The 12,931-nt window shown below is 42.5% G+C and overlaps 1 protein-coding gene across 1 annotated transcript in view; it reads left to right on the top strand.

Moving 5' to 3' along the window:
• Positions 1-2,061: 2,061 nt before the first annotated feature.
• LOC124663294 (60S ribosomal protein L36a-like) overlaps positions 2,062-12,931 on the top strand; it is a 27,729-nt gene continuing 16,859 nt past the window's right edge. The window contains exon 1 of the mRNA XM_047201017.1: positions 2,062-2,184. Coding sequence (XP_047056973.1) covers positions 2,062-2,184 — 123 coding nt within the window. The remainder of the gene's footprint in view (positions 2,185-12,931) is intronic.

Genomic DNA, 12,931 nt, shown 5'->3' with positions numbered 1-12,931 from the left:
GCCTTTACGGCCCGATGCGTATGCTAGCTTGGTTTACGTTCGTAGCCCAGTGCTGGACCTTGTGGACTATCCACAACAAGCTTACCATTGAAGGAAAGATGATCGGACACCCGGCTGATGTTTTTACCACATGTTGATACATATGCAGTGCTGGAGGGTTCTGGTCAGACAGAGGGATCGGACGATGCTGGACGCGGCGGTGGACGACGTCAGGAGACTCTACGCGAGACTGCGAGCTGAGTAGCGGAGGACCCAGGCATTGGCTACACCATGGACTTCCCTAGTTATCTATCTATCTTTGTGGTAGTTGTGTATGTGTTGGCTAGACGTGCTCTGTTTCGCACCCTCGCATCTTTCCGTGATGTGTGTTGGGACTGACCTGTGTGCGCCTTAGGGCGAGCTATGTGTGTGTGCTATGTAAGATTATGTTGGATTGTTGTGGGCTTTATTTATAAAGCCGGGCCGAGTGGCCTTCTGTTTAAAAAACAGTCATTGACTGACTGCGGTTCGGCATTTGAGATGGCTTCTTCCTCTGAAGGACAGCCGTTGAAAACACATACCGTTGCATGAACCTATGGTGTGTCGATAAGATGAAGATGATATTTTTGTCCTGCTGCTAACGCAGATCTGGATCTTCACCGTTTGCATTCCCTACCATGCAGGAGTTTCTCTCGGGAGACTCAACTACCCAACAGTTCTTATTCTACAAAAAGAATATGAATGAATACAGAGTGCAAAAGGAAGGTCAATAAAGAACACTTTTTTGCAAACACATGATCTATTAATTTTTATCCATGACAGATGAATTTTACAATTTTACATCTATGTCAAACAATGGGGCAAAATGGTTTATCACCAGCTATATCGACACGGTGCAGCCGAGGGCCCACACGTCGGCAAGCGGGTCTTGCTCCTCCCCGCAAACCACCTCCGGTGCCATAAACGCTGGCGTGCCACCGATCGGCCGCTCGCAATCCGCTGTCGTCATGCACCCGGAGTTCGCGACCTTGGCCCGCCTGTCGGCACCGACCACGACGTTCCTCGCCTTGATGTCCCCCTGTGCACCCAGGGTCGGCTCTGACACATGGCCACCATGGGCGACGGCCTAGGGCCCACACCTAGGGGCCCAGGATTTCGTAGCCGTAATTCCTGTTGGGAGAAAACAAATGGCAGTAGCCAGCACAGGTCCAACAAGACAACAATCGAGAGCATGGTAGGAGAAAAGGCAGAGTCGAATCGCACGAGAGAAAAAGAAAGTAAGAAACACCATCAACCAATCGATGATTGGTGCACAGGCGGACGATGTCGGCGGCGGACCTCGCCTGCTCGTAGTATCCTCATGCCTCTGGTAGCTCTCTTCCCTCTCAAGTATGCTACATAGATCCGTGGTCTGTCTAGCATCCTCAATTGTTGGTTTCTAGCCCAAATCGTCATGGCTCACAAGCAAAATGCATGCTCGCAAAGCTAGCGTCCCGAAGTAGGTTGATTGATTTGCTAGCGACCTTACATGAGCAACTTAACAGACACAACTAGTAGCTTGGTAAACCTCTAGGTTGAACTCGGCGATGGGAATAGGTCGGTATGTACTATGGAGCCTCCTTTAATCAGTTTTTCTTTTATTGTTTACAAATAGATCTAGGTTGGTGCGAATTAATAGGGTAAGAGTTGGACCTTCCCCTTATCCCCTTCTACAGTGAGATAAGGCGATTTCGGGGCAACCGCGCGTGCACAAGCTCTCTGCCAGCGATTCGCCGGATTCCCCGCCTCTCCGGCGGCCGCTTCGGCGGCGGGAGGACGGGGAATCCACAGATCCCGTATGTTTATAGCTTAGGTGTGCGTTGTGGGGTGGTGGCCGGCGGCGCTGTGGTGGAAGCGGTGGCGCCGGAGTGCTTTTGGTGGCGGTGGTCTTCCCCTCCGTTGGTGCGGCTCCGCGGGAGCTTCGCCGCGGATCTACCGTCCAGCCCTTGATCGCGGCTCCGCGGAGTCAACGAGAGGGTTTCCCTTTCGCCGGAGTCCGAGAGAAGGCGGTTCCGGCGTCTGACGACTTGGAAGATGCGATACATGGCGGCCAAGGTGGTGTCGCCGTCCGTCGTGCTCGGGTGGAGGTGTTCGGCACCGAGGAGCGTCGACTCCCTGTCCGCGATGGGGGCCTCCCAGTCCAAGCTTTCGGAGGCGATGCGGCAGGTTTCGCCGGCGTAACGTCGTGCGCGATGAAGACGATGCCAGGGCTCAGGATGGTTTTTCTTGTATTTTCTTTATTTTCTGGGCTTTTCTGTAAGAATCTTGGTTGGATGTAATCGCATTTTCCCTTGCAAAAAAAAAATATAGGTTGGTGCGAATTAGACTGCGACTAGGAATCCTAATTCTATTAGGCCTGACATCTCTAATCCTATTGAATTCGATTTGTAAATAACAATATTAACTTCTATCATACATGAATTTGTTGTATGTCACCCATACTTCGACTAATTAGCCAAAGCATGTTAGGTTGTTAGGCTTCTTTCCAAAACCTAATTTTATATACCTAATTTCTTCACAGATTTAGGTGTTAAATGTTAACTAACAATCATTTGTCCTATGGCCTAGTCCCCTAGGAGCTAGGGGCCCCGGCCTAAGATTTGTTAACGTACTTTATACAATTATACTCTTTAGGCTAGATACTTCAAGGTGCAATTTACTGTTCCTCTAATTCGATTTCTCTTACCAAAAGAAACACTTCAACATTTACTCTTTAAACCATACGTATTAGAAAAAATATTGAAAATATAAAAGGTTTGAGATGCAGTGTGCATCTACTTCGACTTCTTAGAAAAAAGTTATGTCAAAATTTTAGAATAACTTTTTGCGATGGCGCGATTTCTCTCTAGCCTTCCCAAATATGCAAAACAACACTTACCCTTATAAATTGTTATGTGTACACAAGTAGATATTGGTATAAATAAGAACCATGGTATATAGTTGATACGTCTCCGACGTATCGATAATTTTTTATGTTCCATGCCACATTATTGATGTTATCTACATGTTTTATGCATACTTTATGTCATATTCGTGCATTTTCTGGAACTAACCTATTAACAAGATGCCGAAGTGCCGATTCTTTGTTTTCTGCTGTTTTTGGTTTCAGAAATCCTAGTAAGGAAATATTCTCGGAATTGGACGAAATCAAAGCCCAGGGGCCTATTTTTCCACGAAGCTTCCGGAAGTCCAAAGGAGAGACGAAGAGGGGCCACGAGGGGGCCACACCCTTGGCCGCGCGGCCCTATGGTGTGGGGCCCCCGTGCCGCCTCTTGACCTGCCCTTCCGCCTACAAATAGCCTCCGTGACGAAACCCCCAGTACCGAGAGCCACGATACGGAAAACCTTCCAGAGACGCCGCCAACGCCGATCCCATCTCGGGGGATCCAGGAGATCGCCTCCGGCACCCTGCCGGAGAGGGGAATCATCTCCCGGAGGACTCTACGCCGCCATGGTCGCCTCCGGTGTGATGTGTGAGTAGTCTACCCCTGGACTATGGGTCCATAGCAGTAGCTAGATGGTTGTCTTCTCCCCATTGTGCTATCATTGTCGGATCTTGTGAGCTGCCTAACATGATCAAGATCATCTATCCGTAATTCTATATGTTGCGTTTGTTGGGATCCGATGAATAGAGAATACTTGTTATGTTGATTATCAAAGTTATATCTATGTGTTGTTTATGATCTTGCATGCTCTCCGTTATTAGTAGATGCTCTGGCCAAGTTGATGCTAGTAACTCCAAGAGGGAGTATTTATGCTCGATAGTGGGTTCATGTCTCCGTGAATCTGGAGGGGTGACAAGAACCTCTAAGGTTATGGATGTGCTTGTTGCCACTAGGGATAAAACATTAGTGCTATGTTCAAGGATGTAGTCACTAGTTACATTACGCGCAATACTTAATGCAATTGTCCGTTGTTAGCAACTTAATACTGGAGGGGTTCGGATGATAACCTCGAAGGTGGACTTTTTAGGCATAGATGCATGTTGGATGGCGGTCTATGTACTTTGTCGTAATGCCCAATTAAATCTCACTATACTCATCATGATATGTATGTGCATGGTCATGCTCTCTTTATTTGTCAATTGCCCAAGCTGTAATTTGTTCACCCAACATGTTGTTCGTCTTATGGGAGAGACACCTCTAGTGAACTGTGGACCCCGGTCCAATTCTCTTTACTGAAATACAACCTACTGCAATACTTGTTCTACTGTTTTCTGCAAACAATCATCTTCCACACAATACGGTTAATCCTTTGTTACAGCAAGCCGGTGAGATTGACAACCTCACTGTTTCGTTGGGGCAAAGTACTTTGGTTGTGTTGTGCAGGTTCCACGTTGGCGCCGGAATCCCTGGTGTTGCGCCGCACTACATCCTGCCGCCATCAACCTTCAACGTGCTTCTTGACTCCTACTGGTCCGATTAAACCTTGGTTTCTTACTGAGGGAAACTTGCCGCTGTGCGCATCACACCTTTCTCTTGGGGTTCCCAACGGACGTGCCAACCACACGCATCAAGCAAATTTCTGGCGCCGTTGCCGGGGACCTGAAGAAAAGTTACACCACAAAGATTTCTATCTCCCACGTCAATCGCACGCCGGCCGAGCAAATTCGCGGCGCCGTTGCCGGGGAGATCAAGACACGCTGCAAGGGGAGTCTCCACTTCTCAATCTCTTTACTTTGTTTTTGTCTTGCTTAGTTTTATTTACTACTTTGTTTGCTGCACTAAATCAAAATACAAAAAAATTAGTTGCTAGTTTTACTTTATTTGCTATCTTGTTTGCTATATCAAAAACACAAAAATATTAGTTTACTTGCATTTACTTTATCTAGTTTGTTTTATTTACTGTTGCTAAAATGGCCAACGCTGAAAATACTAAGTTGTGTGATTTCACAACCACAAATAATAATGATTTCTTATGCACACCTATTGCTCCACCTGCTACTACAGCAGAATTCTTTGAAATTAAACCTGCTTTACTGAATCTTGTTATGCGAGAGCAATTTTCTGGTGTTAGTTCTGATGATGCTGCTGCCCATCTTAATAATTTTGTTGAATTATGTGAAATGCAAAAATATAAAGATGTAGATGGTGATATTATTAAACTAAAATTGTTCCCTTTCTCATTAAGAGGAAGAGCTAAAGATTGGTTGCTATCTCTGCCTAAGAATAGTATTGATTCATGGACTAAATGCAAGGATGCTTTTATTGGTAGATATTATCCCCCTGCTAAAATTATATCTTTGAGGAGTAGCATAATGAATTTTAAACAATTAGATACTGAACATGTTGCTCAAGCTTGGGAAAGAATGAAATCTCTCGGTTAAAAATTGCCCAACCCATGGATCGACTACTTGGATGATCATCCAAACCTTCTATGCAGGACTAAATTTTTCTTCACGGAATTTATTGGATTCAGCTGCTGGAGGTACCTTTATGTCCATCACTCTTGGTGAAGCAACAAAGCTTCTTGATAATATGATGATCAACTACTCTGAATGGCACACGGAAAGAGCTCCACAAGGTAAGAAGGTAAATTCCGTCGAAGAAACCTCTTCCTTGAGTGATAAGATTGATGATATTATGTCTATGCTTGTGAATGATAGGACTAATATTGATCCTAATAATGTTCCGTTAGCTTCATTGGTTGCACAAGAAGAACATGTTGATGTAAACTTCATTAAAAATAATAATTTTGACAACAATGCTTACCGGAACAATTCTAGTAATAACTATAGGCCATATCCTTATAATAATGGCAACGGCTATGGTAATTCTTATGGGAATTCTTACAACAATAATAGGAGTTCACCCCCTGGACTTGAAGCCATGCTTAAAGAATTTATTAGTACACAAACCGCTTTTAATAAATCTGTTGAAGAAAAGCTTGGGAAAATTGATATACTTGCTTCTAAAGTCGATAGTCTTGTCGTTGATGTTGATCTTTTGAAATCAAAAGTTTTGCCTAATGAGAATCATCATAATAAAATTGTTACTACAGCAAATGCCATTCAAGTTAGAATTAATGAGAATATAAGATTAATGGCTGAACTGCGTGCTAGGTGGGATAGAGAAGAAAATGAAAAACTAGCTAAAGAGAAGAATGTAGCTAAAGTTTGGACTATTACCACCACTAGTAATGCTAATACTACACATGTTGCTGCACCCCCTACTAATACTAATAAAAGAATTGGTGTTAGCAATGTTTCCACTTCTAATGCAAAGCGCGAAAAACTGCCTGAAACTGCTAAAACTGCTGAAACTGCTCGTGATAAAGTCTGCTGAAATTTTTTCCAACATTGGGGATGATGATCCCATTGCTTTAGATTATAATGTTTTGAATTTTGATGATTGCCACATCTCTGAAGTTATAAAGTTCTTGCAAAAACTTGCTAAAAGTCCTAATGCTAGTGCTATAAATTTGGCTTTCACGCATCATATTACAAATGCTCTCATAAAAGCTAGAGAAGAGAAATTAGAGCGCGAAGCCTCTATTCCTAAAAAGCTAGAGGATGGTTGGGAGCCCATCATTAAGATTAAGGTTAAAGATTTTGATTGTAATGCCTTATGTGATCTTGGTGCAAGTATTTCTGTTATGCCTAAGAAAATTTATGATATGCTTGACTTGCCACCGCTGAAAAATTGTTATTTGGATGTTAATCTTGCTGATCATTCTACAAAGAAACCTTTGGGTAAAGTTGATAATATTCGCATTACCGTTAACAATAACCTTGTCCCCGTTGATTTTGTTGTCTTGGACATTGAATGCAATGCATCTTGTCCCATTATATTGGGAAGACCTTTTCTTCGAACTGTTGGTGCTATTATTGATATGAAGGAAGGTAATATAAAATATCAATTTCCTCTCAAGAAAGGTATGGAACACTTCCCTAGAAAGAGAATGAAGGTACCTTTTGATTCTATTATGAGAACAAATTATGATGTTGACACTTCGTCTCTTGATAATACTTGATACACACTTTCCGCGCCTAGCTGAAAGGCGTTAAAGAAAAGCGCTTATGGGAGACAACCCATGTTTTTACCTACAGTACTTTGTTTTTATTTTGTGTCTTGGAAGTTGTTTACTACTGTAGCAACCTCTCCTTATCTTAGTTTTGTGTTTTGGATTACTGCACAGTTCCAGATTTCTTTGCTGTCACGAATCTGGGTCCACCTCCCTGTAGGTAGCTCAGAAAATTAAGCCAATTTACGTGCATGATCCTCAGATATGTACGCAACTTTCATTCAATTTGAGAATTTTCATCTGAGCAAGTCTGGTGCCATTTCAAAATTCGTCAATACGAACTGTTCTGTTTTGACAGATTCTGCCTTTTATTTCGCATTGCCTCTTTTGCTATGTTGGATGAATTTCTTTGATCCACTAATGTCCAGTAGCATTATGCAATGTCCAGAAGTGTTAAGAATGATTGTGTCACCTCTGAATATGTCAATTTATATTGTGCACTAACCCTCTAATGAGTTGTTTCGAGTTTGGTGTGGAGGAAGTTTTCAAGGATCAAGAGAGGAGTATGATGCAACATGATCAAGGAGAGTGAAAGCTCTAAGCTTGGGGATGCCTCGGTGGTTCACCCCTGCATATATCAAGAAGACTCAAGCGTCTAAGCTTGGGGATGCCCAAGGCATCCCCTTCTTCATCGACAACATTATCAGGTTCCTCCCCTGAAACTATATTTTTATTCCATCACATCTTATGTGCTTTTTCTTGGAGCGTCGGTTTGTTTTGTTTTTTGTTTTGTTTGAATAAAATGGATCCTAGCATTCACTTTATGGGAGAGAGACACGCTCCGCTGTAGCATATGGACAAGTATGTCCTTGGTTTCTACTCATAGTATTCATGGCGAAGTTTCTCCTTCGTTAAATTGTTATATGGTTGGAATTGGAAAATGATACATGTAGTAATTGCTATAAATGTCTTGGGTAATGTGATACTTGGCAATTGTTGTGCTCATGATTAAGCTCTTGCATCATATGCTTTGCACCCATTAATGAAGAAATACATAGAGCATGCTAAAATTTGGTTTGCATATTTGGTTTCTCTAAGGTCTAGATAATTTCTAGTATTGAGTTTGAACAACAAGGAAGACGGTGTAGAGTCTTATAATGTTTTCAATATGTCTTTTATGTGAGTTTTGCTGCACCGGTTCATCCTTGTGTTTGTTTCAAATAAGCCTTGCTAGCCTAAACCTTGTATCGAGAGGGAATACTTCTCATGCATCCAAAATACTTGAGCCAACCACTATGCCATTTGTGTCCACCATACCTACCTACTACATGGTATTTTCCGCCATTCCAAAGTAAATTGCTTGAGTGCTACCTTTAAAATTCCATCATTCACCTTTGCAATATATAGCTCATGGGACAAATAGCTTAAAAACTATTGTGGTATTGAATATGTAATTATGCACTTTATCTCTTATTAAGTTGCTTGTTGTGCGATAACCATGTTCATCGGGGACGCCATCAACTATTCATTGTTGAATTTCATGTGAGTTGCTATGCATGTCCGTCTTGTCCGAAGTAAGAGAGATCTACCACCTTATGGTTAAGCATGCATATGTTAGAGAAGAACATTGGGCCGCTAACTAAAGCCATGATCCATGGTGGAAGTTTCAGTTTTGGACAACAATCCTCAAATCTCAAATGAGAAAATTATTAATTATTGTTATATGCTTATGCATAAAAGAGGAGTCCATTATCTCGTTGTCTATGTTGTCCCGTATGGATGTCTAAGTTGAAGAATAATCAATAGCGAGAAATCCAATGCGAGCTTTCTCCTTAGACCTTTGTACAAGGCGGCATAGAGGTACCCCTTTGTGACACTTGGTAAAAACAGTGCATTGTGATGATCCGGTAGTCCAAGCTAATTAGGAGAAGGTGCGGGCACTATTAGTACACTATGCATGAGGCTTGCAACTTATAAGATATAATTTACATGATGCATATGCTTTATTACTACCGTTGACAAAATTGTTTCATGTTTTCAAAATCAAAGCTCTAGCACAAATATAGCAATCGATGCTTTTCCTCTATGGAGGACCATTCTTTTACTTTCAATGTTGAGTCGGTTCACCTATTTCTCTCCACCTCAAGAAGCAAACACTTGTGTGAACTGTGCATTGATTCCTACATACTTGCTTATTGCATTTATTATATTACTCTATGTTGACAATATCCATGAGATATACATGTTACAAGTTGAAAGCAACCGCTGAAACTTAATCTTCTTTTGTGTTGCTTCAATGCCTTTACTTTGAATTATTGCTTTATGAGTTAACTCTTATGCAAGACTTATTAGTGCTTGTCTTGAAGTGCTATTCATGAAAAGTCTTTGCTTTATGGTTCACTTGTTTACTCATGTCATATACATTGTTTTGATCGCTGCATTCACTACATATGCTTTACAAATAGTATGATCAAGATTATGATGGCATGTCACTCCGGAAATTATCCGTGTTATCGTTTTACCTGCTCGGGACGAGCGAGAACTAAGCTTGGGGATGCTGATACGTCTCCGACGTATCGATAATTTCTTATGTTCCATGCCACATTATTGATGTTATCTACATGTTTTATGCACACTTTATGTCATATTCGTGCATTTTCTCGGAACTAACCTATTAACAAGATGCCGAAGTGCCGCTGTCGTTTTCTCGCTGTTTTTGGTTTCAGAAATCCTAGTAAGGAAATATTCTCTAATTGGACGAAATCAAAGCCCGTGGGCCTATTTTTCCACGAAGCTTCCGTAAGTCCGAAGGAGAGACGAAGAGGGGCCACGAGGGGGCCACACCCTATGGCCGCGCGGCCCCGTGGCTGTGGGGCCCCCGTGCCGCCTCTTGACCTGCCCTTCCGCCTACTAAATAGCCTCCGTGACGAAACCCCCAGCATCGAGAGCCACGATACGGAAAACCTTCCGGAGACGCCGCCAACGCCGATCCCATCTCGGGGGATCCGGAGATCGCCTCCGGCACCCCGCCGGAGAGGGGAATCATCTCCCGGAGGACTCTACGCCGCCATGGTCGCCTCCGGTGTGATGTGTGAGTAGTCTACCCCTGGACTATGGGTCCATAGCAGTAGCTAGATGGTTGTCTTCTCCCCATTGTGCTATCATTGTCGGATCTTGTGAGCTGCCTAACATGATCAAGATCATCTATCCGTAATTCTATATGTTGCGTTTGTTGGGATCCGATGAATAGAGAATACTTGTTATGTTGATTATCAAAGTTATATCTATGTGTTGTTTATGATCTTGCATGCTCTCCGTTATTAGTAGATGCTCGGCCAAGTTGATGCTAGTAACTCCAAGAGGGAGTATTTATGCTCGATAGTGGGTTCATGTCTCCAGTGAACTGCGGAGGGGTGACAAGAACCTCTAAGGTTATGAATGTGCTCGTTGCCACTAGGGATAAAACATTAGTGCTATGTTCAAGGATGTAGTCACTAGTTACATTACGCGCAATACTTAATGCAATTGTCCGTTGTTAGCAACTTAATACTGGAGGGGGTTCGGATGATAACCTCGAAGGTGGACTTTTTAGGCATAGATGCATGTTGGATGGCGGTCTATGTACTTTGTCGTAATGCCCAATTAAATCTCACTATACTCATCATGATATGTATGTGCATGGTCATGCTCTCTTTATTTGTCAATTGCCCAACCGTAATTTGTTCACCCAACATGATGTTCGTCTTATGGGAGAGACACCTCTAGTGAACTGTGGACCCCGGTCCAATTCTCTTTACTCGAAATACAACCTACCGCAATACTTGTTTCTACTCGTTTTCTCGCAAACAATCATCTTCCACACAATACGGTTAATCCTTTGTTACAGCAAGCCGGTGAGATTGACAACCTCACTGTTTCGTTGGGGCAAAGTACTTTGGTTGTGTTGTGCAGGTTCCACGTTGGCGCCGGAATCCCTGGTGTTGCGCCGCACTACATCCCGCCGCCATCAACCTTCAACGTGCTTCTTGACTCCTACCGGTCCGATTAAACCTTGGTTTCTTATCGAGGGAAACTTGCCGCTGTGCGCATCACACCTTCCTCTTGGGGTTCCCAACGGACGTGCCAACCACACGCATCAAGCAAATTTCTGGCGCCGTTGCCGGGGACCCGAAGAAAAGTTACACCACAAAGATTTCTATCTCCCACGTCAACTGCACGCCAGACAATAGTTCGCCTAATCAATAGAATTAAATAGTTTTAAATATTTTTTGAGATTTCAAAGACCATGGATTTTTCAAATATACATTTATTTAGTTTAGCATTGAATTATCCTAATATTTATCTTGCGGAATACTAATATTTATTTTAAGGGACCAAGTGGTGGAGCTTGACGGAGATTGTTAAGGGCTGAAGAACACCAATCATAGTTAAACTTGAAGTAATATTTAAAAGTATAGCATAAATTGAAGGAATTTTCAGGAGTAGGGGGCCATGGCCCGCCACCCTAGGAAAGCTCTGCCACTATAAACAAGGGTCCTTGGTGATGGGTCGCCCTAGGATCAGCAGAATCTATGGATTGGCCCTCTTCATGGCGTGGGTGAGTTTTAATGGATAGTAAGTTTTTTTCCTAGAAGACCTAGGTTTAATAGAACCTTGGAAAACACTGCTAAAAGGATTTAAGGAAATTTCTACAAGACGTGCTACTTAGTTTTATTTCATGCTTACCGGACCTTTTCAGTTTACTTTGTTTGGTGTTTTATTCAATGGATGGAAATAGGTTAGGGTCAAGAATTCTCCCGTAGATATGCATACATGTGGGATCAAGATAAACATGAAGCACAATATTGCGTAGAAGATAAAATAGTGATAAGAGTTGTGAGCAGCATATCCGTAAATACTATTGTCTCTAAAACCAGAGGTGACAATAGCCCCTTGATTCAACCATTGTACCCACAGTCGCGAGTTACAACCGTTATTAAGTAAAACAGATCAAAGCATTAAGATAGATGATATTGTTGTTTATACCAAGCGAATCACTAAGCGATTACCGTTACTTTCTCCTTTCCGTCACTCGGGGTTTCGAAGTAAAACGCCATTCTCCACTTATCTCACGTCTTCCCTTGATCAATCCATAGTGGCTCGGGTACCTACAAGTTCTCGGATCGAGGCAAAGAGACAAGTATACAAGATAACAAAGCTCCTATTCAATCACTACACAATACTCCCATATGATAAGATGCACATGAATGTTGCTAGGATTCACCTCAACCCACAGCACTGTGAGGACTACTCACACAAAATAACAAGATCAACCATTGTTGTAAATGCTTAGATTGAAATCAAATATTCTTACAATGATCGCCAATTCTCAACTAGATCTCCATTACAAGGTGATGGCTATGGCTATGGGGGGGATTTGAGAGGAGATGTATGAGATGTGGTGGTGGATTTCCTTCGATGAGTTGTAGATAGATCTAGTGGATGGCAGCTCTGTTTGGCAATGAATGGCTCTCCTTCTGGAATAACTCCCTTCATGCAAGTTATAGGGTTTGACCTCAGGGGTCCTCTGGCGCACCGTATGGGCGGACGCTATGGGTGGGGCTTGCCGTACCGATGCCCGCTATTGCTCCCGTGAATCGACCTTTTGAGCCTAGTTGAATTTGTTGTAATTGTGAAAGGATTATCTTCCGTAATTGCAGGTCCATTTGCCTTTAAAAACCTAATTTCCTGCACATCACACAAAAACGAGAAGGGATTGCATAGCTTTGCAATGATTAGTCATTAGTAGCATACTTATGAAAGTGCATGGAGCTCCCATGTGTGGTTTTGGTAATTAATGTCAATCCCTATGGATTAATGTTTGCATTGAGTTATATTTGTAGGTGTTGTCCATAGGCAATGTTTGAACCATATGTTGGCTTCAAGGTTGCAATAAGTAGAAATTGATGAA

The sequence above is a fragment of the Lolium rigidum genome, chromosome 6 (genome assembly GCF_022539505.1).
Source record: "Lolium rigidum isolate FL_2022 chromosome 6, APGP_CSIRO_Lrig_0.1, whole genome shotgun sequence".
NCBI classification, from domain to species: Eukaryota; Viridiplantae; Streptophyta; class Magnoliopsida; order Poales; family Poaceae; genus Lolium; species Lolium rigidum.
This window is presented reverse-complemented; position numbering and strand designations above follow the sequence as displayed.